This window comes from Oenanthe melanoleuca, chromosome Z (assembly GCF_029582105.1).
Source record: "Oenanthe melanoleuca isolate GR-GAL-2019-014 chromosome Z, OMel1.0, whole genome shotgun sequence".
Classification (NCBI taxonomy): Eukaryota; Metazoa; Chordata; class Aves; order Passeriformes; family Muscicapidae; genus Oenanthe; species Oenanthe melanoleuca.
Window position 1 is genome coordinate 29,941,900 of NC_079362.1, and position 23,491 is coordinate 29,965,390.

Genomic DNA, 23,491 nt, shown 5'->3' on the forward strand with positions numbered 1-23,491 from the left:
ATGGTGCCGGGCGAGCCGGCGCCGGGCGGGCCGGGCGCGCCGCGGGGCAGCGCTGAGGGGGCCGCGGCGGGCAGGAAGCAGCGCGCGGCCGCCCGCAGGAAGGTGGGTCGGGATCGGGGCCGGGGCCGGGCGCGGGGCCGCTTCGGGCCCGGGCCGGCCGCGCTGTAACCTCGGTAACGCGGACGCCTTTGGTGCCTTCCAGGCCTTCTCCCTGTTCGTCAAAGCCAAGGAGGTGCCGGCCGCGGCGCGGTGTCCCGGCGGCGGAGAGGGCGTGCGGTGGCGGTGCTGCCGGCAGGCGTTCGAGGAGCTGCCCGGCATCCACCGGCACGTGGCCCTGCACCACTCCGGGGACGTGGGGCGGCAGGCGGGGCTCGGCGCGGGGCCGGGCCCGGCCGCAGGGAGCCCCGAGGGCGGCGCGGCCCGGCCCGGCGGGCACTCCTGCGGCAGCCCGGAGATCTCCTGGGCGCTCCCGGACACCAGCCACGTCAGCCAGGAGGATCTGACGAGGTAAGGAAGGCGCTCCGAAGGTCCGGGAGTGGGGTATTCGGCTTTACGTGATCATCTGCCAGTAGTACTTTCTATGAAATTCAGTCAAGCGACGTGCAGGAAGAGCCTTCCCCAATATTCTTCTAGATCTTCGTGTTCTTTGGGTATTGTTTGTATAAAGAGTTTGATCCACTGCAGTTTTGAATGGTGGATAGAGCTATCCGAGCTATATTATCCTGTGTTTTTAAAGCAGGCCCGTATGGGTGTTGCTTGACAGCTTGGATCTATAAGGAGGGACCACGAGAGAGCAGGATATGCTCTATAAGGGTTCCTTTCTGCTGCTCCGTTGGGTTCCTGAAGGGCTCATATAGCTACGAAGAAGGTTCACAAGAAAGTTTCTGGCTACAACAGAGTTTGGCTTGTGCCGCACAGAGTGTGGGAACACGCAATCTGACAAAAAAAATTTTGGCTTTTTGAATTTAGATAGCTCAAGCGCTTGAGTTTTCAAGTGCCATTCTGGCAAAGTGAGCATTTAATGGCATCCTTCTGTGCACGAAGGTCAGTAATTCTTGTGTTCTGTGTGTGGGGAGAGCGTATGGTAGGCCACTGGCAGTGAGAGTACACAGTTCATTTTGTAACCAGTCCCAAGAATTAGAAATGTGGGAGCTTTTTTTAGTTAACATTCCTTCTGTTTGAAATAAACCCAGCAGTGCTGATCCCCACAAAGTTTGTTTGAGAGGTGTTTTTCTCTGCACATCCACCAGAAGAAAACTGTCTGCTTTTTGAATGGTTACTGCTCTTAGTATAATTTTGTTCTTTCTTAACATTCTTTTTCTATTTGCTTACCTTTGCCATGCTGTGGGCAGCCAGGTGGGAGAAGTACTTCTCTATTACTGTTACTGTGAGGTGAGGGATCCAGAGAAACTTTGTGCTTGGCAAAAGGCTTTGTGTCAGCATCTACATCTCACTGGCAAGGTAAGGTTTGAAACAATGGTTTTATTCTTAAGGAAAAAAACCACATCTTTATTTAGTGCAGAATGATGGGGCATGTTGAGAACCATATGTGTTTTGCACTGGAAAGTGCTAGTCTGTTATGATCCCATTAAGAGAGGCACTCAGACTCGGTAAGATATCTTATAGAATTCTATTTAAGAGCTATCATAATCAAGAAAAAAAAGCCCAAACAGATAGTCTTATGTCCCTTTTGGTGCAGGGAGCCCTGGGTTGTGTGACAGTGAGTGAGCCTCACACACAGCACACTGTGCAGACCCTTGCCTTGCACAGGTTACCCCATTCCCATCTCTGTTACACATGGAAACAGGAAAATTAGTCTTTTTATCACTCCAGCCATCAGTCAGAAAGAATATTCACATAAGAAATTCATGATGTGCTTTTAGATAAAAGCAAGGAGATGAAGGTGGCTTAATCCCTGGTGTCAGCAGAGAGCTGCATGCAGGTTAGCATTAGCAGGCTGAATCCTGTGGCTAAAGGGCGCGTGCAGCACAACACAGCCTCCAGGCCAGGCTGGAGGGATAACATGGATCTGGGCCTGCTCCACTAACTGGGCACCTGTGTCCTCCCTCCCCAGTGCACAGTGGGCTCCCAGTCAGAGTGGCTACACCATGCTGTAAACCACACTGCTGGGAATTTGGTGAGAGCAGCCAACAACCGTAACATAGCACAGTCTGTTCTCTTCATTGCTGGCAAGCTAGACCAAGAACGTGAGTTGCTGGCCTCTGGAGGCTGTGGGAGAAAGTGAATTTTAGCCTCACAAAGCTGATATTCCTAGGCTGTCTGTGGGGAGAGCATATGGTAGCCCACTGGCAGTGAGAGTACAGAGGAGTTCATTTTGTAATCAGTCCCAAGAAATGTGGAGCAGGAGGCTCCTATCACCTGTGACTTGTCTCCCTAAGTAGCTTCTTGTTCTCTGCCAGGGTACCTCAAGACAGGTCTGGGGATGAAGTGTCATCATAGATTCAGTTCCTTTTCTGCTCAGCTGTCTTGCCTGGTAGTTGGTGTTTTGCTCGAGTTTCTTTTCTTTCTTTTTTTTACATCTCCAAGACAGGTACAGCATTTACCTTCCCAATCAGTTGGTTTTTTCCTTGCTTCTTATATTCAATCTTTCCCCTTTCCCCCCACCCCCACTTCAGAGCTTTTGTTCATTTGTCAGCTCTGGAGATAAAATGACTCATCCCGAAATTTAATATTAGATACGATGCTATGCATATTCACATTTTCTTTTTTAGCTGTGTGAATCATGGGGCACAAGCCTATTGTTCTTTCTGAGGCAACTTCCAGAGGGAATTCTAATGCTGACTGCAGTATTTGCAGGCAGTATTTTCTCTGTTTATTGAATGGACTCTTCTGACTGTCCTGGTGTGATTCTTTTAAAATGGCGCTCAGAAGTGATAACTGGATTGTCGGGGGGTTTTTTTCTGTTTATTGTTTTTACGTTCAACTTCAGTCTAGCCATATTTTCTTTCCTTGTTCAGTAGTCTGTTTTCTGAACATATTCCTGTTTGTGTGCCTGCTGTTTGTCACCCAGTTATATTTCGCTGATTTCACTGTGATTTGTTCTGCTGTAACTAAGGCTCAGCCCCAGCTTCTCCTCTTGCCTTCTAGGTACGTGTTGCTTCAGAGGGGATTAATGGGACAGTTGGTGGAAGCAAAGTAGCTACCAGTCTCTACATTAAAGTTATGCTTTCCCAGCCTCTGTTCAAAAACATTTTGTGTCAAGAGGATTTCAAGGTATGAAAAAATAATTTTTACGTGGACATTGTCAATGTGGGTAATTTAATATTCCAGAAATAAATACATTTCTTCTTGACAGTATTACTTCTGCCATAGCAGTTCTGCTCCCCCACCTTTTATCTAAGTTGGTGGATTTTAATCATACCAAAACCATATCTTTGCTGGTTTTTACCAGAATTAAGAGTTTCCATGGGCAGTGACAGCAGCTGCTACAGGCTTTGGCAGCTATGGGTGCAGCCGCAGAGCCCCACAGTGCAGGTGAGTGAGGGAGTGTGTTTAAGCCCCACCATTCTGAAGCAAGCATTTACTCCAGACTGAGCGGGCATCACGAAATACACTTAGCCCAGGAAGGTGTTTGCGTCCTGTCCTCTTCACGCTGATTTGAGACCCTTGCCTGGAAGCAGTACTACTGGTTTAAGTTCATGCAGGCTTTGGTGTCCATATAGGTGCAATGTCAGTTCCATGGGTTGGGTATCTTCCAGAGAAGACACACAGGGATATCAAGAGTTTTCCTTCTACTCCATGTAGTGCCTGGCTGGAGCATGCGTACTGACTGCTATCCTCACATGGTGAGGGCAGCAGTGGCTAGTGTGCTGTATTGCATTCTGGTGGGCTTTGGCTGCCAACCCCTGTAGGTTCTGGTTTTTCTGCAAGGAAGGAGAGCTGCTGCTTAATCAGCATCTCCTCTCCACACAGTTTTATTTGCAGGGAGCGCTATTATTTTTTTATAGGCACCTAGATCAAAGGAGTTAGTGAAACTTGCGTAACTCAAATTCCATGCTGAGCTGCAGTGATGATTCAGTCTTAGCTTTATAAGTGTCTGTTGTGCTTGGCTGAATTCCAAGAGGACTTAGTTACAGTCATATGTATATGCAAAAACAGAATGGAGATGGAATTTTACCCTGACCTTGACAAAACCTTCAACCTTGCATGATCTCTCTGGGCAGTAGTGTTCCTTCATTAGTGGACTATGGTGTTTGCTGTCTCACAGTTCCTCCTGAATGTATTCCTAAGTGAGTGAGGCTTTCAGGTTGCTGTGCCATGAAGACATGGGATAGAGGAGTGAGAACCATGCTTGGGGCTATGAACATAGCCCTGTGGTATGTGGCCACTACAATTCCTGCAGACTGATTTCCATAATAGATTGAACAGTGCTGCTCAGCACTGCACTTTTCTTTGCATGTTTATATACTTGATGGTGCCTAAGCTGTGCTTGAGGCTCAGCCCTGCAGAAATTCTCACTGCCTGTAGCCTGCAGTGGGGGTGCCTACCAAAAATGGGTTACCAGGACTTCTGAAGGGGAAACCTCATGCTTGATTTAGGAGGGAGGAGGAGGTGCCAGCCTCCACTATTAACAAATCTTTCTCCTGGCTGACCTCCCATGCATCTCCTTCACACGCATGAACACTGCAGTTTTCATCAGACACGTCACGACTGGAGGCACAGCTGTGCTTGTCTCCAGTGCCAGAGGGATGAAGGGAACTGCAGGGCCTGGATGTGGCAACATGATCCATTATTGGAGGACATTACTTAATATTATTCCTGCCAGGATCAGCATGCTTTTGTACGGGCTTCAGCTTTCTCACAATAAGTGTTAGTAACATGTTTTTGACTAAGATTGGTGTACAACCCTCCACCTCCAACCAAATGCTGTCTGTCTCACCTGCTGAGTAGTCATTGGGTCTAAGACACCTGTCTTCCAGGTGGTGTTAGGGGTCCACTGCCTAAACTTCAGAATTTAGAGTATGGATTTAAGCAGGAAAGATATTCCTTTCCCTCAGCTACAAAGATATTTTCATATTCTAATAAGCTGTAGAATTTAAGCGCGTGGGTAATTTTAATTTTGACAGCAGGCAAATTTTGGTGAAATGTTTTTGTATTTGATTTCCTAGAGCAGTGCAGGAGGAGCTCACTGTTTCCCAGACCTCAGAGTTGGAGTATTCAAAGAAATTGTACCTATGGGCATTGATCCAAAGATAGTGTCTTATAAAGAAACTGGTAAGTTTAAGTAATGAAAAATAAAGCCTCTCACCCAAGTGAGAGGCGAGTGAAGAGTAAAATACCTTCATCAAAAATACTTCCTTTAGCACAATGGCCAGGACACAAAAGAAATAGATACAGAAATTGATACCCTACTGGTAGTCAAAAGCTACTGGTGCAGAGAATTTGCTGGCCCAGATTTTGGCTAGCCAAGTGTATAGCTGCCTCAGAAAACTTCTGAATTAATTTCAGGTTTTCTGTGAGAGTTCAAATGACATGAAGCAGTTACCTTGTTGTGAGGTAGGGACTGCTGACTTGGCTTCACTTGTTCTGGAGCCAGCAGCCATGCTCCTGTCTTTTGCACTAAGCAGATTCTAGTTCTGCATGAACTCCATCTGACTGCATTTGTTTTGTGCTAACTGTAGCTACTTAGTGTGGATTATGGCTGATAAGGTGTTCCTGACTGGATTTGCTGTAAGGATGCTTATATAGGTGGTAAGCAGGAGCACAGCAAATAGCAATTACCAGAGCAGCTTTGGGATTTTTTTTCCACCAAGAGATTTTGTTGGTGCCAAACTTCTACAGTGATTTTTGTGGATTTGGAAGAAAATTATGTTTTATTCCCATTTTTTTGTAGTTTGTGGGATGTATGTTTGGCTATGTCCTTCCTTTTTTGCCCTTTTGCCTCCTCTTTTGCAGCATTTTATGAAGACAGTTCCTATTACTCTGACAGGTTCCTTTTAGAGATATTTTTTAATAAGGTAAAGGATTTTGCTGGTGGAGATCTTCGTTTTTCAGTAGATTAAATCCTGAGCCCTGAAAGTTGAGAAACTTTATGTAAGTTGAAGTTGTACTGAAAGTGATACATGTTTATGGAAATTTTCCATTATTATCAAAAAGTTTATTTTAAAAAATTGTATTTCTGTACCTCCAAATGTAATGAGAGATGAGCAGAGAGAAGTGGAACGTCACTCCCTCTTCTACAGCTGTAAGAGTAGTCAGGGGGATGCAACAAAAGATCGTAGAGATAAGTACCTGTCTGCTGCTTCTTCCATCGTATGGAAGAGTGTTGTGTTTTCTTTCATTTGCCAGTAGTCAGCCAAACATGGATAAACTTGGTTGATTGAGTTGAGATGAAAAGTCTGTGAAAATCAAAATATTTTTATTTGGAAGTGGAAGGAGAATCTGGATCAGTGATCTCATTCGTGACATTATTTTGTAGTTCTGCTTCTCACTTCTCTTCCCCCCTCCCTCTTCTTTTTTTTTTTTTTTTGGTTTTTTTTTTGTTTTTTGTTTTGTTTTGTTTTTTTGTTTTGTTTTGTTTTCTTAAAGGAATCCATTTATCCCCTCAGGAATTTCATAGAGAAGTAGAACAATATTTGTCTCAGGCCACTCAAGGACAAAGCGATACCATCTTGCTGGACTGTAGAAACTTCTATGAAAGTAAAATAGTAAGTGCTGCTTGCCTGCTTTTTTACAGGTGCTGGGGTGACGTATTTATGATTGTGAGGGTGTAACCTAACTGTTAGAAGAGATTACATACTCCAGGTTGACTGTAATGTGTATAGAGTGCAGTTTGTAATGAATATTAGACACAAGCAGTAAAGGGCCTGCCCAGCAACTCAGGATGGAGCCTGCCTGGCCAAGTGCTTATACAGTATGGGGCAGGAAGAAAACAAAGTGGTCAATACAACATGAGCATGAATGTTTGAAATAATTTGTAGAGATGTTTTTCAGCATTTTTTGTCTTGTCCCATCTGTCAAAAAGGAAGGGGCATCCTGCTGTCACATCTACCACCCGTCATACACTGTTGTGGTTTGTCCCCTTTCTGACAATTCTGCTTAGTTGTCTCTTTGCTTGCTGTGTCCAGAATCCTCCTTCAGATTTTAACATACCCTTTGATGCATAAATGCAGCTGAGGAGCTGCCTAAAACAGCTGCAGTAAGCTGAATGTTCCAGCCCAAAGTCTGTGCCATCTTTGAGGCACAGACCTTGGCAGTAACAGTGCTTGTAGCCAGTTGCGTGGCCATCTGTTTTAATTGCAGGGACATTTCCAGGGCTGTCTGGCTCCAGATATCAGGAAGTTCAGCTATTTTCCAAGCTATGTAGATGAAAACCTAGAGCTTTTTAAAGACAAGCGTGTCCTGATGTACTGCACAGGAGGGATTCGTTGTGAAAGAGGCTCTGCTTACCTCAGGAGCAAGGTAAGATGTCATTCTAGGGGCATAAGTGTTGGGGATTTGAGGCTGCTTTAAGGGCACCTGTCTTTTTTCTTGCTGTTGAATTCCTACTGTGCACAAACTGCAGAGTGTGCAGGAGGGGAGATAAATGCCTCAGACATGTACTTGTCTCATGCTGTCTGTCAAGGACCTGGATAGTTCAGTGTGGCTTAGTATGACCTATGTGGACTAGTGTCACAGCAGTGAAAATAATTACATTACCCATTTTCTCAGAAGATTTATTTGTAGGACTGTTTTAGGAGGGCTTGAAAATACTCTGCAGTGTTTCCACAGACTGTGTAGGTTATGCTCTGTGGTCATTACTGCACAGCTTGAGTATCTCAGAGTAGTGAAAATTATCCAGTCAGTGTTTTTCTCAGTGTTGCAGAAGTAAATCCAGCACAGTGCATTGTTCTAGTTGTGTTCTAAAATTTCCGTCCCACTCTTCTCCTGGATCCTTCCCTCAAGGATCAAGGGAACAGAAAACAAAGGTTCTCCAGAGATTTAAACCTTGGGGTTCTCTTTTCTACTGCAAAATTCTGCTTCTACTAACTGTTAACTAAATAAAAACTGAATAACAAGTTCATGGAGGTTCAAAAGCAGTTGGTCTGTGATGCAGCAAACCTTCCTCAGGTGAGGAGGTTACCAGCTTCTTTTGAGTGTAACATTAAATGAAGAGTTGGGTTCGTGCCAGCAAGCCAGCATTGTGGAGCTGCCCAGTATTCCCTGGTGGCACTGCCTAGAGCTGTGGCTGCGCATGGTGCCATCTGATGGTCACTGAGAGGCTGCTGCTTTTCACTGACCCCTGGCATTTGCAGCATTTGCTTTGGGAACTCTGGCACACCACCACTGCTGTGGTCTCCTTCAGCTTTTCTGCTAATATGCTTTAAACAGGCAGTGTGCAGAGAGGTTTACCAGCTAAAAGGTGGAATTCACAAGTACCTAGAAGAGTTTCCAGATGGATTCTACAGGGGGAAGCTGTTTGTATTTGATGATCGTTACGCCATTTGTTCCAATGAAGATATCATCTCAGGTAGGACTAGATAATGTAAGTGCAGAAGGCTGGGAAGCTATTGCAATCATTTCCAGAGATGTGCAGGATAGGGACAGCCAAACTGGCCTGTGTAGTTCTTCTTCATACTTGGTTTGATCTCATAGTGCTGTCACTTCTCGTGATGACTATCAATACTATGGCTTCAACATGTAACACAGAAATGAGAGGAAAGGGGGTCCCTAACAAGAGTTCATTAAAACTGGAGCATTATGCCCTGCAGAACAGCTCTCTTATGAGCCATCTGCACCTATGGAGACATATATGTCCAGCACCACAGCAGTTGTTACCTGCTTGTTGCCCACAGTGCTGATCAGACTGTGGTTGGCCAACTTACCAAAGTCTTAAATGGTTCTCCTGCTGCCAGCAGTCCTCTGCTCCAGCACTCTCACAGAATATCAACCAAGACTTCCAGGTATTGGGAGAGTAGTGGCACTATGCTCTACAGCACTTTGTTATTTTCATGCTTGAGAAATTCTATATCCAATGGAATTTCAGTAGCCTCTAGTTGAAGTTGTTAAGAACATTGCCTGATCTTCTGGCTGGGATTGCTCTTCAATTACTGCAAATTAAGTAATCTCTTATTTTGCTGTCAGTTGCCAGATACAACAAGTAGCTGGAATTTGGCTCTAGCCCTTTTTTTTCAGAAGCAGTGCTGTTTTTCCTCTGAGTTGGTAACTTTTCAAGCATAACCTCCCATTCCTCCTCTGCAATTACTCTATACATCTTGAAGGCATGGAAACAGAACACACTCTGGATATGCACCTTCTTGGTACAACTAAAACTGGGCTGTAGCCTTCAGTTAAAAAGTTAAACCTGTGATGTTCTGAAAGGACTCTACCAGGACTGCAAATGGCACTCTGTCTGCACAAGCCATGTTTGTAGATGGAAGGAAGTTCCATGGCATCCCCTTATTCAGCAGGTGACATTCCAGCGTACTGATTTAGTTGCCACCTGCATGTCTTTCTTCTTCTCTTGGCAATAGGAATCTCAATATCTGTCTATTCAGAGCTAGAGAAAGCACTAGTGAGCAGTCTCCCCTTTTCCAGAGAGAAAACTGTCTCAAGTATGTCCAAAAAAATATTTTCAAATTAATTAGATTCTAGAAGATCAAGCTAAACAGAAATTAAAAACCTGCAAGACAATAGCCACTTAAATGAGAGCTGGCAGCCCTCTGGTGCCTTGGCAAGCCCTCTGCAAGGGAACAGCCAGAGCAGTATGGGTGTTAACTTCTTCTTTTCCTCCTCCCTCCAGCATGCAGATACTGTGGGGTGCTGTGGGACCAGTATAAACTTTGTTCCAGTCAGCACTGCCGGCAGCTTGTCCTGACTTGTCCAAGTTGTTGCAAGAAAGGTCTTACAGCTTGCTGTCCTGTTTGTCAAGAGAAGGTGCTCAAGGTGACCTCAAGGGCTTCAGGACAGACACTTAAGGAGGAATGTGAATGCACAAGGAGGCGGCCAAGGGTACCAATTGAACGTCTCTCACCAAGAATGCTGGACACAGGAAAGGATTAAGCTGTTTCATTGGTTAATCTGGCATGTGCTCATGTGAAGGGCTTCTGTAACCAGTTCTCTATCTGTTAATCAGTTAGGTTTGGAAATTATGAAAATATGTTGGCTTGGAAAGTCTTGTTCATATGCTGCCTTTAAACATAGTATATGCCCTAAAAACCATCCATTACTTGCCTGTAAATTACCAGAGTGCCCAATCCATCACCAGCACTACAGGATTCCTCTCTCTGGGTACAGTCTTGTAGTGTGGCCTTTACCATGGGGATTTTGCAGCAAAGTATCTGCAATGTGACAGAGCTGCTCACAATTCAAAAGAAACTGAAGGAATTAAAGAACAATTCCATTTTTTCTCTTCCTGCATGGAGATAACCTGTCTGACCTCTCCAAGGATCATGCATCTGCTTCAATAGCTTGTAGTGAGGTATGCAAACAGCAGATTTATCAATTTGATGTGGGTATGTAACCAGATTAGATCCTGAAGATATATTCCATATGCACACCATTAACCTGCATCTCTTGCTTTATATCAGTGAGAAGCAAGGTGAAGTTACCTGAAATAACTGGCTTAACTTTCCTGTAAAACTGGCTGAAAGCAGCAAGAGGAGCTGGAGCTGGCCCAGAGATACTGTTTGCCCAGCCATACTTGTGTGACCTGCAGGATGAACAGCAAACCCAATCTTCTTTCCAGTGCTCAGTCTCCCTGGGAACTGTTTTTTCTCCTCAGCTTGTCAGTGTATGAAATATGCAGGGCTCAGCTCTGCTTGCACTAAAAAAACCTGACAGCTTGAAGCATGTTGGAACAAGCACACAAAGGGGAGCACAGAGATTGTCAAAATACCAGTATCATGGCACTGTAAGTGATGCATGTGTGCATAAATGTCAGCAACAGCTATGAGGAGAATGCAAGATTTTTTATCCAAGTTAAATAATTCAGGTTCTGGGGAGCATTTGTGCTTTTTAAGCATGAGTTGAGTTTTTTAAAAGCTTCAAGATGTTTATGCAATTTCCAGCACTTTTTAGTGGAGAAATTGTCTTTGAAGGGACCTACAGCAGATGAGATTAAAATACTGCCCCACGTGCTGTATTGTGTGCCTGATGCTGCAGGATGCTACAGAAAGGATTTATTAATAGTGTGGAAGATGTGTCTTGACTGAAAAATGTCTGAAATTTACTGTCCTCCTGGGAACTAAACAGTAAATCTTTAGGACATCAAAGTCACTAGGTTTGGAGTTTTTTACTGGCAAATGCTTTTAAAAGCAAGAAAATAGATTCTTAGATTTCTGCTGTTGCTTAATGACAGGACTGTGTTATTTTCATTTAGATTGTACCTTTCTCTCCATGGTGCTATTAATTCAGCAAGGTCTCATTGTTGGCTTGACTAGCAACTTAAATACATGGACATTGGTTCCATTAAAGCCATGACAGACATTTCTTCTTGCTTCCAGTATTGCTATCATGAAATCAACAGTTCACCAACTGTCCTCATAACAATTCCATTAGTGATGGAAAACCCTGGAGTTTAGGTATCTTTCTAGGATAGTATTTAATAGTAAATCTCTGAGCGACCCATCCTTGAGAAGAAATTAGAAAATTCCCATCAGTAGAGACCTTCAGCAGAAGTCTGAGCAGTGCCAATGTCTCCCTGGCTTCCCAGTCCCTGCTGGCTGGTTAACCTCATAGTTTTGAGGACTGGAGTATTTGTGGAGAAACATGCAGGCTCTGCTGTGGGTCTGGTCTAAAGCACTGATGGGGAGTGCCCCATGATCTTCCTGTGTTAGGCTAAAAAGAACACAATTTTGTAATTCACTCTATCAGCAGGTCTGGAACACTGTAATCAATTTGTAATGCTGTTTCTGTATCACTTATCAGTACAGGATGGCAACAGCTATATTTTATATGTAAATTTCTGAAACATCTATGATAAAATAACCTTTAGTGCTTCCATTATAGTTTTTTAAGTCCTGCACAAATACACTTAACATGTTATGTTGGAGCTGCTTGATTCTGTAGAGATAAACACTGAAACCTAGTCTGCCACATGCCAGACCTGGCTACAAGATACAGTTCTCCTGAGAGCTCCTCACAGCAGAGATTCTACCTCAAAGGCAGAAGGGAGCCATGAGGCCTCTTCTGGTCCTTGCTGCACTAAGGCAAGGGAGGAGAAGGATTTGTTATGTACAGATGGAATCCCATAAAGCCATGTTCTCTCTGCTGCAGAGATCAAAGAAGGGGATAAGAGACGGTGTTAGTCTGCTTCTTGCAGGTTAGCCCGTAAGGGACTCTCTGTCCTGTTTTCTGGTTTAGTTTGATCAGATTAATACAGATTAAATAAGGAACTTGTCATGTGAAAAGCTATGTGTTGGCATCCAGGCATCTCAGTGGTAATGCCTGAGAGAAGGCACATGGGCTCCAGGAGAAGGAAGAGTTTTCGGCAGGATGGGCTGTAACTGCCAGATGCTGCAGTCAGCAGATGGCTTTTCCTCCCTTTTCCCAGAGAGCTGCTGGGCCCAACAGGAATACATTTGCTCCCAAGTATCACCATTTTGTAGCTCCATTGCTGCACAGCTCTCACTATACGACCTGATGCCTCAGCACTGTGTCCTGCAGAAAAACAGCTCTGTGAGGATCAGCCAGGGAACCTGGAATGATCCTGACAGCTTAGGATACCTTTGGGCTGCAAAGTTAATATGGTTCCTGCTATGGTGAAACACACGACAAAGTTCTTAACTTTTTTTTTTGTTGTTGTTAAGGGCTGGAGTAGTATCCATGGTCTCCCTTGTCTGGAGATGCATCTCCTTGCATGGCTGTGCTTCTTAGTACCACCAGAATTTTTCAGGATAAGATTCATTTGCATTCTGAAACCAAGGGAAGAGCTGAGCCTGTGTCATGCAAATCCGAGTGGATGGCTCTGCTGAAAGTGTGTGGCTCTGATTTGATTATGTAGTTGGTCATTTCAGTGTCTTCACAGTGCACACAGAAGACAAGAAGTCTGCCAGTTTTTTTCATTTTAGTATATTTTCAAGTATTTTTCTTCCACATTCATATTCTGATTTTTTGCACAGTGGAGGAAACAAGCTATAGTGAAACATTTTATATGACACCGCGGGCACATTTATTAAAATTTGAAGAGCACAAGTGCGTTTCCCACATTGCTGAATAGTGTTTCTCTGCTTTGCTGGTCAGAGCTAAATCAGTGGTGTTTGTGCACAAGCTCTGAAGAAATCTCTGGGACTTTTGCCACAAAGTTTGTAAAAGGCTGGAAAACTTCACTCCAACAGACATTTAAAAGCAGATTTTTAGCAAAAGAGAACATTTTCTAGGATGTCTCATTAAGGTTTCAGTACAGCAGTGATTCTTCCATGGAGACTTCTTACTGAGCAGGATCCCACCCACATTAACAGTGGGAGTTTTGGATCTGCTGGGTCCAGTCCATTGCAGTTCTGGGAGATGCACAAGCCTGTGGGGAATTCCTCCCAGGCTGGATGATGAGTGTACACTGACAAAAAGCTGTGAGATCATACGTAGTGTAAGTTTAGATTTGGGGTATTTCACCTCACAGCTCTTTTAGGGCAAACACTTATTCTTGCATTTATGTGGACATAAGGGACAGCAGTAAAAGAAATCATTCCTAGTGGAACAAAATTTCATTAATGGACATGGTCATCTAGACAAAACAGCAAAGGAAAAGAATTCCACCTGTCTCCAGTGAATATCTGGACACACACTTTTAACATTAGGAAACGGAAAGGAGTGGGGAGTAGAAGAGAAGGTTCTCATTTGCTGATTAGTTTGGCCATCTCTGGGAGTTAGGGTTTGCATCACACCTCTTAGAATGACTCTTTTCTTCACATGTGCATAGGATTAAAGGATATTCACCCATCTAAACCACTCAATTTTTGAGACTCTCTTTAATATTTGGTGGCCTTAAGTTCCATTTAATCAGGGGGTGGAGATCAGGTTTTTTTGTAAGAAACACTGGGATGCATTTGAAATGGCATCTTCAGTTAATGATTCAGCAAATGTTGGTAAAAAATTGTTAACTTACAATTCTTGAAATTAGCCATGTTTCCAGATGTTAGAAGTGCTTGTTAAGCTAGTTTACTCCTCTGTAGTTACTTGAGATCAACTTTGAAAAAAAATAAAAATAAAGTATTTTTTTAATACTTCTATAATTTGTGTGAAACAATTGTATCTTTCACTCATGCATACCACATCCTAACTTTATGAAACACCGTGCAGAAAGTATAGAAAAATTAATCCCCATTAACACTGGATTGTACTCTAAACTGAAGTTGCATAAAATTGACACGTTGGCTTGAATAGTTTCCAACTCTACAGAAAACATCAACAGTCCTACTGGATAAAATCTTCATAAAAACTACAGCCACTATTTAATTTCAACTGTTAGTGCATAAAACAGAACAGAGGCACCACAAATACTCTGTCGAGGCACTTATTGCCTTTAGATTTCCACAGTGTAGCACAGATCACTGGGAATGACCAGCCAGGAACTACACTCCAGTTCGGCACTTGGGAAAAATAGGCCCATTCACCTCTGCAAGTCTTCTCTTCCTCACTGAAAGAAAGAGAAAGAGGAGTCAGTCATGGCAACAGGATAATTTGGATGGCAGGCTTGATTTAACAGCTGTAGAGAGGAGCTGAGAGATGTATTTTCTGCCAGGAAAGAAACAGGATAGCATCAGCTTCTGAATTCCTGCCTTAAGCAGCAGGCATAACCTTACACAATAAAATCAAGGAAGATCAGGTTTTTCTCTATGCATTTTGAAGGCCAAAAGCTGCTTTCAGCCTTACCTCCCTTATTCTGCAGTTAATTATATTTCACAGTTTGTCTTTGTAATTGGACTTCGGCCAGTCCATCATCTGACTGATGGAGAGACAGCAGGAAACAGATGTCACAGTTTTTCCTTTGCTAGTTTTTAAAATTCAAAATTAGGTTCAAATTAAAAAAAAAAAAAATACAAAAATCTCTTCTTGTCCTAAGACACTGGGCTGTAGTTGTCTGATGATGGTTAACATAGCCAAAACAGTCTCATACCTAGTCTTAAAAGTTGATTTACACCTTTTGACACCTACACTCGTGACTTTCCAAGAAAGGTGTGGGAAAAAAAGCCAAAACAAAAAGGTATAAAGAAGATGCAGAAGTTAGCTCATGAGGATGAACATAAATAAAAGCCTTCACAGTTGGTTCACACAGAGCATCTTACGGAACAGAAGCTATGGGACCAAAACCATATTCTGGTAGCATCAGTTGATAGGCAAGAGCACTGGAGTGGAGCACAAGCAGAGAGCTATTGCTGACAGGGAGGAAAATAAAGTTTTTCTTTACTTATACATTGTCCAGGTGTAGAGCTGAGATGCTATTGCCAGAGACCATCAGACCAATGAATACGAGCTGCAAACAAGAACCAAATCAGACAAGAAACGCAGATCTTAGTGGTCAAAGAGGAAAAATACACAACTCTTACATGGAAGGCAAGTTGTGAATTCATCCTTTCAACAGCAGTAACAATAAAAGTACTAGATTTTAAATCTTCGAGCTGATTACTTTGAACTCCAGGTGCTGCAGAGTCATTAAAAATTATGCTCTGTTCCAAAGGACAGAAAATAGCAAGCCTTTTCCAAGTGCTCAAGTGACCAGGTATGGAGTATTTTTGTGTGATCCTTGAAGAACTGGCACATACCCCTGTGTTTGGCTGCGCTTCCTAGGAATGCAGGACCAGCTGAAGGAAGATAGAATTTTTTCATTTGTTTTTAAAGCACAAGAAATGTATCATCTGTCTGGATTGGACAGCTGCTGAGTGCAGCCTGGTGGGTGTGTTAGCTGCATTCAGTGCTGCTCTGCTGGCCTGGTTTCCAGTGCTCTATAGCAGCTTGTAGCCAAGCAGTGTAAGGCTCTGCTATGTGCTTTGGCTGAAATAGCAGTTTGCAGACTTGCCCACATTTTGCTTCACAAGCCTTCTGATCACTTCACTGAGGGCATACAGATAACTCAAAGCCATGTGGCTTTCCACATATCCCTGGAAACAGCTCCAGTTTGTTTTGCTGAAGGGGATGGGCCAAATCTTAACTGCTGTCAAAGTTCAACTTTGCTACTTTTCATCTCCTTGTTAAAGTGGGAATGAAGCTGGAGGAAGACAAGCATTTGGCAGGAATCACAAATGCTAGCAGCTCATAGCCCATGTGCCACATGCTGTATGACAAGCTCTACTGAACCACATCAGCAGCTCTTGCTCTTTCCCAACAATACCCACTGTTACTGCACATTCTAATTCACACACATCTTTAACATGAGCAGTTCTGCCCTAATCCCACCAGGAATTGCCCACAGAACCCTCCCGTGCTTCCCAGCTTGTGGCCAGCCTGACTCACCCAGGTCATTGTTATTCATCATGGCATTGGAGGCGCGAAGCCGGGGACCTTGCTGGGTGAAATGGTACCCAAACTTCAGCAGGGAGGTGTTCTTTTCCAATATGTTTGCGATTTCCATTTCTACTTTGTTGCCCAAGGGCTGACTCTTTTGAAAACAGAAAACAGAAAAGCAAGCTGTTCAGGCTAGAGGGTGATTCAGAGCAAGCACTTAGAGGGAAGGGGTGGAGATTACAGACCTTTCTCTGGACCTGTGCCCATTTCAGACTTGGAGCTGGTAAAACAAACCCCTGGCCTGCTCCTGTACACTGGCTACAACTGAGAGGCTCCAACTCAAGTCCTTTTGCCCAAAGACTTTATTTCTTGGTCAGATTAGAGCTAATGGACATGTGGAGAAACCAGGATTTTGGTCTCTCAGTCAGCTGTCTCTCCGAGTTCCCCATAGATCAGCTGCTTCAAGCTCTGGGTTCCTCGGGGAGCTGCACTTGGCCCTGGCTCTGTGTCAGGGCACACTGGGTTCCCCCACACCTTCACCTGACCACAGCTGTCCCCCACACACGCTTTACCTGGTTGTCAATGCGCAGCTCCACAAGCGACGTGTTGCCCTCGAGTGCTTCAACAATAGCCAGGATCCCAGAGCCAGAAATGAAGTTTGACTCCACATTCAGGCTCTTCAGTGTGCTATTGACCTTCAACATTTCTGCCAGGGCCTGTGGACAGGTGGGCAGGAAGGGCTGGCAGTCAGACAGGCGGGGCAGAGCACCAAAGGGCAGCAGGACTTCAGCTCCCCTCACCTCCAGAGTACTCCCGGAGGATCCCACATGCTGCACAATTTCACTGCTACCAGATGGAAGTGCTCTTGGGGCTACCCCAAAAGGTGATAGTCCACACCTGCAGCTACTCTGTGACAGGTTTATCTGTCCCTCTTCTAAAGCCAGCATGGTATGACAAGGATGCTGGCCTGCATTAGCCTGTCTCCATTCTGATGAGTCCCTGCCTGCACTGCACAGGGTTGAGATGCTTCCCATTAAACCTTGCAGAGAGAGAAGCAACACGGTGTCCACCTCCACATCCAAGGTGTCCTCCCAAGCAGCATCACGACCATATTAATCATTTTTGCTTCTCTTAGTGGGTAAGACCACAAGTGGCTGGAACACTTGTTATGCCCCAGAGCTGATCAGATCATGTCACTTCAAATAAACTGCAAGGGTGGATCCATCTACGTCATGAAACAAAAGGACCAGAAGGTGATGGCAGGACTGACCAGCACCCACAGCATTTAGCCCCATAGCTCCCCTAACTCAGCACAGCACCCCTCCAGCTCTGGCACAGCACCTGTCCTGCCTGCATATACTCTCTCCCCAGTCCAGAGTGCCTGAAGTAATTTAAAAGCAGTACTCATCCTCCAGAAAGTTTCTTTTTCTAGCAGGAAACTGTTGTGCACATGTGTGTGTGTGTGTGTGTGTGTGTGTGGAGGTAGGCAGGGGTAACCTGGGTGACTAAGAGCAATGGTGCTGGAGAAGGATGCAAAGATGCAGCCTGGAAGGCAGCACAAAGGCCAGGCAAAACGACTGGCTCCTCTCTGCATCCCCACTGATATTTAAGATCACTCACAGCAGCCAGAAAGACCTATTATCACCTACAGAGGCCACACATTAGGAGATGCAGTCTTCTTCTGCACACCTGCACAAAGAATATGAGAGACGGCTGAAGCAGATGTGTGTGAGGGGAGAGCAGGCGTGCACACCTTTGTACCAACAGAAACAAATCGCCAGAGAGAGAGATAAACTGCTTTTAGAAGATGCCGACAGGACATCAGTTGTCTCACGTTCCTTTTCCAGGAGGTCCTAGAGGACAAATATGAGACTGCATAGAATAAAGGACTGCACCCTGAAACCTCCACAGATGACAAATGAAGTGAAGGAACCAAAGCCTGTCTGTTGCTGGCTTCCACTAGTGCCCCTGAAACTGAAGCACCTGCAGCGAACAGCCAGAGGTGTGGAATGTGCCGAACACGATACAAGGTGCAGAAGCACTCAGTCAATAATGCTGAAAATACCTCCCTCGAGAACAGCTCCTGTCACAGCACTGGGACGATGAACTCGCAGTACTCACAAAAGCAACGGGATCGTTGCTCCGGGTCCCGACGATGCTGAACTTCTTCACGTACGTGTTGTTTTTCAGCGCTTCCGCAAAAGCTTTTAGAGTTGGTATGGGAATATTCTGTGACAAGAAACGCAGGAAGCATGTGTTAGGCCATCATCTGTATCCAATGAATATGCAATACATGTGTTGCTAAACTTCTCGTCAAGGTCAGATCACCAAATGCACGGAAGTAATTCAGGAAAGGGTTGAAAAATGTTTTTACAAGTTGTCTTGATATAACTAGCATATTCTAAGGAGCATGGCAATGTCTTCATCCTATCTTGTACTCTGCTGAAAGAAAGCTCACTTGATTTGAAGCCGTATCTCTGCTCTTTAGTTGCCCAGAAACTCAGATACCCAGGAACACGAGCATTGTGGGATGTTTGTAACCAGGATCTGTGAGCCTACAATGCACTGCTCCTGTGCTCTCTGGTATGAATGGCAGCACTGAGAAACATTCATGTCACATTCAGAAAATTTCCACCAACAGGAACTGATCCAGAAAGGCCAGATATGATCTCCTTGTAACACAAATCACAGATTTCCCTGACTGCTTTATACAGCATCTTACAGGCTAATGTTTGCCATGATATGTCTTAGCCTAGGGGAAAAAAAAAAATCCACGCTGCTTTTTCTGAATTCCTTCAAAGTCAGCATTTTTCACTTATGAAGAACTTTAGATACCCTTTTTGGATGTGCAAATTTTCACCCAAAATTGTAAGTGGCATCCTCACCTTGGACTTCTTGCCTCACCACTTGGGTCACACCATGTGGAATAATCTATACTCAAAGTCATCTGCAGAGCCATAATATAGCAACCAGCAGCTTAGAATCTCCACTGTCACTCCCCAGTTCTTCAAACCCCATCCCAAAGTCATGAGTTCAACACACAAAAGTAGTGCCTGCCTGCCAGATCCTCATCCTTGTATCCTTAAGGGATGGGGTCACTAGCCTGAATCAAATACATTAAAGTAAAAACATTTCTGCTTTAGAAAGGTGTAGGTAGCATTGCAAAAAATGTCTTTGATGTGCATGTGCAGTTAACCATATTCTTGCTTTTTAGTTATGTCAACATTTAACAGAGCCCATGAAACAGAAACTGCTTTTTAGTCTATGTATGCATCCAAAGGCAACATAAGAAGTGGTGCTATGTCCTGACTTGCTTTCTATAAGGAGTCCACAGGTGGGGTGGGTAGGAGATAGAGACACCTGCAAGAAGGGTGGCTTCTTCATATTTTCGTGGCAAGCATCTGGATTATGAAACCTTTTTCCTCCCACCATTTTATAATATACATCAACATTCCCTCCACCAAATAGGCCTATCTAAATCATCAGAGCAACATAAAATGTCTTTAACCAGACAATTGTGGGTCTCCCCAAACTACCCTCAACACAGCTCCATTTTTCTAGGCACTTAGAGGAATCTTCCTGCTACCAACTCCAGGCCTTTGTCCTACAGCAGGTAACAATCCATTCTGCCCACAATGCTGCCACAATGGAGATGAGAAGCACTGGTGTCTCTTGTCTGGCTACATTCAGTGCTGTGATACAGCTCTGTGCAGCAAAACAGACTCAGTGTCTGCCTTCTCTGCATCAGATACTTAGTCTTGTTACTAAGACAGGAGGGTAGGAAGGAGCAAATACCATAATATTGTTAAGGTTGACTTCCTCAAGGTCAGGATCATTGCTTTGTATTAGTTTCAGAGTTTCCTCCACATCTGTTGAATTTGGCTCCTCATCAGGAACTGGCTTGTACTGTGTGGGCTTAATCACACCTGCAAGTGAAAAGCAAGAAAATGAAAGCACTCTGAGTAGCACTCTCTTTTGAGTGTGTTCCTGCTCTTCTAGAAGTGGAGAGGGAAGCATGGGAGATGGAAGCATGACCTGGCAAACAGCCACAAGATGAGAAACCACTCCACTGGGGCCACCCAGCACAGGACAGCCAGTGCCTGCTACTGTGTGCTGTTAAGGTCCATATCTGGGTGATAGAAGGCACACTGCCTGCCTGGGGCTCTCCCTTGGGCTGCACTGGCTCCTGGATGGCACCAAGGAAGTGGCTGAGACTGCACTGGCTGGCACAGGGCAAGGATGCACCAGAGGTGGCCCCAGCAATCACAGGCTGCTCTGACATGCACAGTTCTAACCTTCAGACTAAAAATAATTATCACTTTGCCTCTGCTAGCAGCTTCTAAGCTATATACTCCAGCCTGCTAACATAAATCACTTACTGTTGAGTCCTTCTTTGTTCACGATGGTGCTGCTCCCCAGGGCCTCATAGTACTGCTGGTTACTCATCAAGGTGTGCATGCCAAGGATGGCTACAGAAACAGGAGAACATGACTTATTGGAGGCTGCAGAGCCAGGAAAACACACAGCACACTACCTTTCTCAAAGTCCCCCAGCTGACATAAATATACAACAGTGCTCCACAAGGCAGCAAGGGGGTGACTGTCACCTGAAGCATAGCAATGCATGTTGCATTTTCACTCTTGGAAGGTGACACTGTGAGAAGGTAAAGCCCTGCTGGCTTGGTCAAAATGTAGAGAGTGGTGGTACAAGCACCATTCAAATGCTGTAAGAGCCCAAAAGCCAAACTCAGCCAATTTGTGTCTCTCAGACTCAAGACTGCAAAACCAATATGCAAATGCAAAGTGAGCCATGTCTGGGGGCTCTGGTGAAACTCCTGGCAGCTGCAAATGACCAATGAGAAGTCAGTGGCTTAGGAACTTTTAGATAAAGGTTTCATCTCTAAAAGTAACCCTGCTACACACAGAAAGATTAAGTTTGAAAAATGATTTTTGAATCAACAACTTTCTTTTTTACTAGCTATGTGACTTTCTAAAAAAAAATTCAGACACATGAATACTTGTTGAAACAGACACATTTGAACAAATCTTGATCTCTGGATAGATACAGTTGTGAAAATAATACATTTCTCCCTAAAATCCAAGCATGGCACCACAAAGGCACTTCTTAGACTGGGTTGGCACCAGTCTCCCAAAAAATTCTGTCGCTTTGGCCTGGAATTTGCAGGAGAAAGGTATCCTAGAAGCCCAGCACAAGAATAGAATCTGTTATGGAGTGATTCTGTGTCTGGGTTGCACAGGATGGACAGCAAGCAGCAAAGCATGTCAATGAACTTCCCTGTGGCCCCTAACACATTCCCAACTGGATCTCACAGAGCCAAGGAGTCTCCATCTCAAAATCTGAGTGAGGTTGGGCACTTCAAGTTTGCTTGTTTGTATTTTATCTGGCCCTTTTCTTTGTCATTTTCTTGCAGATAGCATTTTCAGGGGTGCAGCACAGGTTGGAAAAGTAATTTTCAGGCTCAGCATTTTGGCAACACAGATAGTTCCCAGATCACAGCTTATCTGGACAATGAAAACTCTCCAGCAGCCAGAGTGGGAGTGTCTGGACTGCAAAGAGAAGCAAGGATCTGTTGCCATGACCATGCATTTTGGGGACTCAGGTTTGTGCTGGGAGAAAAGAGGGACCCACTCTCTATAAGTCTGGTGCTTATGGAACTCAGGCAGAATGAAGGCACCCCACTTCTGTCTCCCTCACCTGACCAAAGGCATGGGAGCCCTTCCAGAGCTGCTAGGAGCCACTCTCCTGGCCTTGCCAAGGAATGGATCCAACACACCACAGCTCACAACGATCCCTGCTAAACAGGCAGGAGCAAAATGAGCTCCTGCTAAATGAATCCTGCTAAGCAGGCAGGAGCAAGGCTGTCACTGTCAATATTGAGATTTCAGCACAGTTTGTATCACATCAGTACTCTTGCTCCCACTTGAGTGTGTTCTCCCAGCAACTGTAGAACAAGCTGCCATGAACAGCATTTCCATGGGACAATGATTGCTGCACAGCTTAGAAAGGTGGATTTTATAGGACAGGACTTTATAGGACTCGAGGATGAAATGTAAAAAAGCAAATTCCAGAGATTCAATGCTTGGCCAGGGTACATATGTTTGGGAGCATTAATGCAGAAAAACATTTTAAAGCCATTATTATTTTAAAGCCATGGTATTATTATGTAGATGATGTCTAATTGGTGTAGTTATTCTACAGACTTTCTTACATGCTTCCAGCAAGAAGGATACTGCTAGGGAGTATGGAAACCTGAAAAAGACAAAACTGGAAGAAGAAGCCAGTATCACTGACATATTCACTGACTGCTGGACCAGCAGAGCACATTGAGCTTTGTAAAGCATCATGGGGTGTCCATGTGCTCCTTTGGCCAAGGCATGTCCTATCCCAAGCACAGTGCAAAGTCCACACTATGGGTTCAGCCACATACCAATATTGTCATCTATCTGACTGACCACACAAATCACAAGAAATCCACCACTTAAAATGTGTTGAAAAAGCTCCCTAACCACCACCAGGCCTGAGTGCCCACTGAAAGACTTCTATAACCTGACAGATCCTTTAACAGGTCACACAAGAAATCCACATTCTCACTGTGTCTGCTTGGTTGTTTCCTAAGATTTGGTCTGAAGAAAGCTGCGCTCTCAAATGTACAGGCTGGAATTAGCAACAGTCAGTGGTGGAGACAAAGGAAGAGATCAAACCACACACTGTTCCATAGATAAACCCTTTTTCTCTCTCCTCAGCTTTGGTCAACACTCATTAAATCACTTAAGCTGACAGTAATTTTTTTTAACAAGTAAATAAATTCTGACAGAACTGACAGCATTTAAATAAATATCAAAAAGTGCAATAACTCATTTCCCACAAAAGAACAAAATAACACCTAGAAGTTGAACAACTTGCACCTCCTAATTACTGTGAAATTATTTTACCAGCAATGTCACAGAGCTCTGCATCAGAGGCATTAGCAAGGGCTTCCTCCAGTTCTGGCTCCAGAGTCACACTTTCCAAAACGGGATCCATTGGCTTCTGCTTGGGAATCCAAGCTTTTCCTATAAATGCAAAGCAAGGTCACTCTCAGTATAGTGAC

The 23,491-nt window shown here is 44.3% G+C and overlaps 2 protein-coding genes across 5 annotated transcripts in view; one reads left to right on the forward strand and one right to left on the reverse strand.

The window, feature by feature from the left end:
* TSTD2 (thiosulfate sulfurtransferase like domain containing 2) lies at positions 1–16,079 on the forward strand. 2 transcript variants are annotated; one of them, XM_056513334.1, is made up of 9 exons: positions 1–102; positions 203–507; positions 1,353–1,461; positions 3,109–3,234; positions 5,130–5,235; positions 6,550–6,668; positions 7,264–7,422; positions 8,332–8,470; positions 15,362–16,079. In XM_056513334.1, the coding sequence occupies exons 1-9, from the start codon at positions 1–3 to the stop codon at positions 15,403–15,405; spliced, it is 1,209 nt and encodes a 402-aa protein (XP_056369309.1). In that variant the 3' UTR covers positions 15,406–16,079. The 2 variants fall into 2 exon arrangements, with proteins under 2 accessions (XP_056369309.1, XP_056369308.1); XM_056513333.1 differs by lacking the exon at positions 15,362–16,079 and adding an exon at positions 9,743–14,144.
* The window catches only part of TMOD1 (tropomodulin 1), a 24,911-nt gene continuing 15,679 nt past the window's right edge, over positions 14,260–23,491 (reverse strand). For all 3 annotated transcript variants that reach the window (XM_056513335.1, XM_056513336.1, XM_056513337.1), the window contains exons 4-10: positions 23,334–23,453; positions 20,760–20,849; positions 20,176–20,306; positions 18,502–18,609; positions 16,953–17,096; positions 16,390–16,534; positions 14,260–14,575 (exon numbers count right to left, since the gene is read on the reverse strand). In XM_056513335.1, coding sequence (XP_056369310.1) covers positions 14,511–14,575; positions 16,390–16,534; positions 16,953–17,096; positions 18,502–18,609; positions 20,176–20,306; positions 20,760–20,849; positions 23,334–23,453 — 803 coding nt within the window. In that variant the 3' untranslated portion in view covers positions 14,260–14,510. The remainder of the gene's footprint in view (positions 14,576–16,389; positions 16,535–16,952; positions 17,097–18,501; positions 18,610–20,175; positions 20,307–20,759; positions 20,850–23,333; positions 23,454–23,491) is intronic.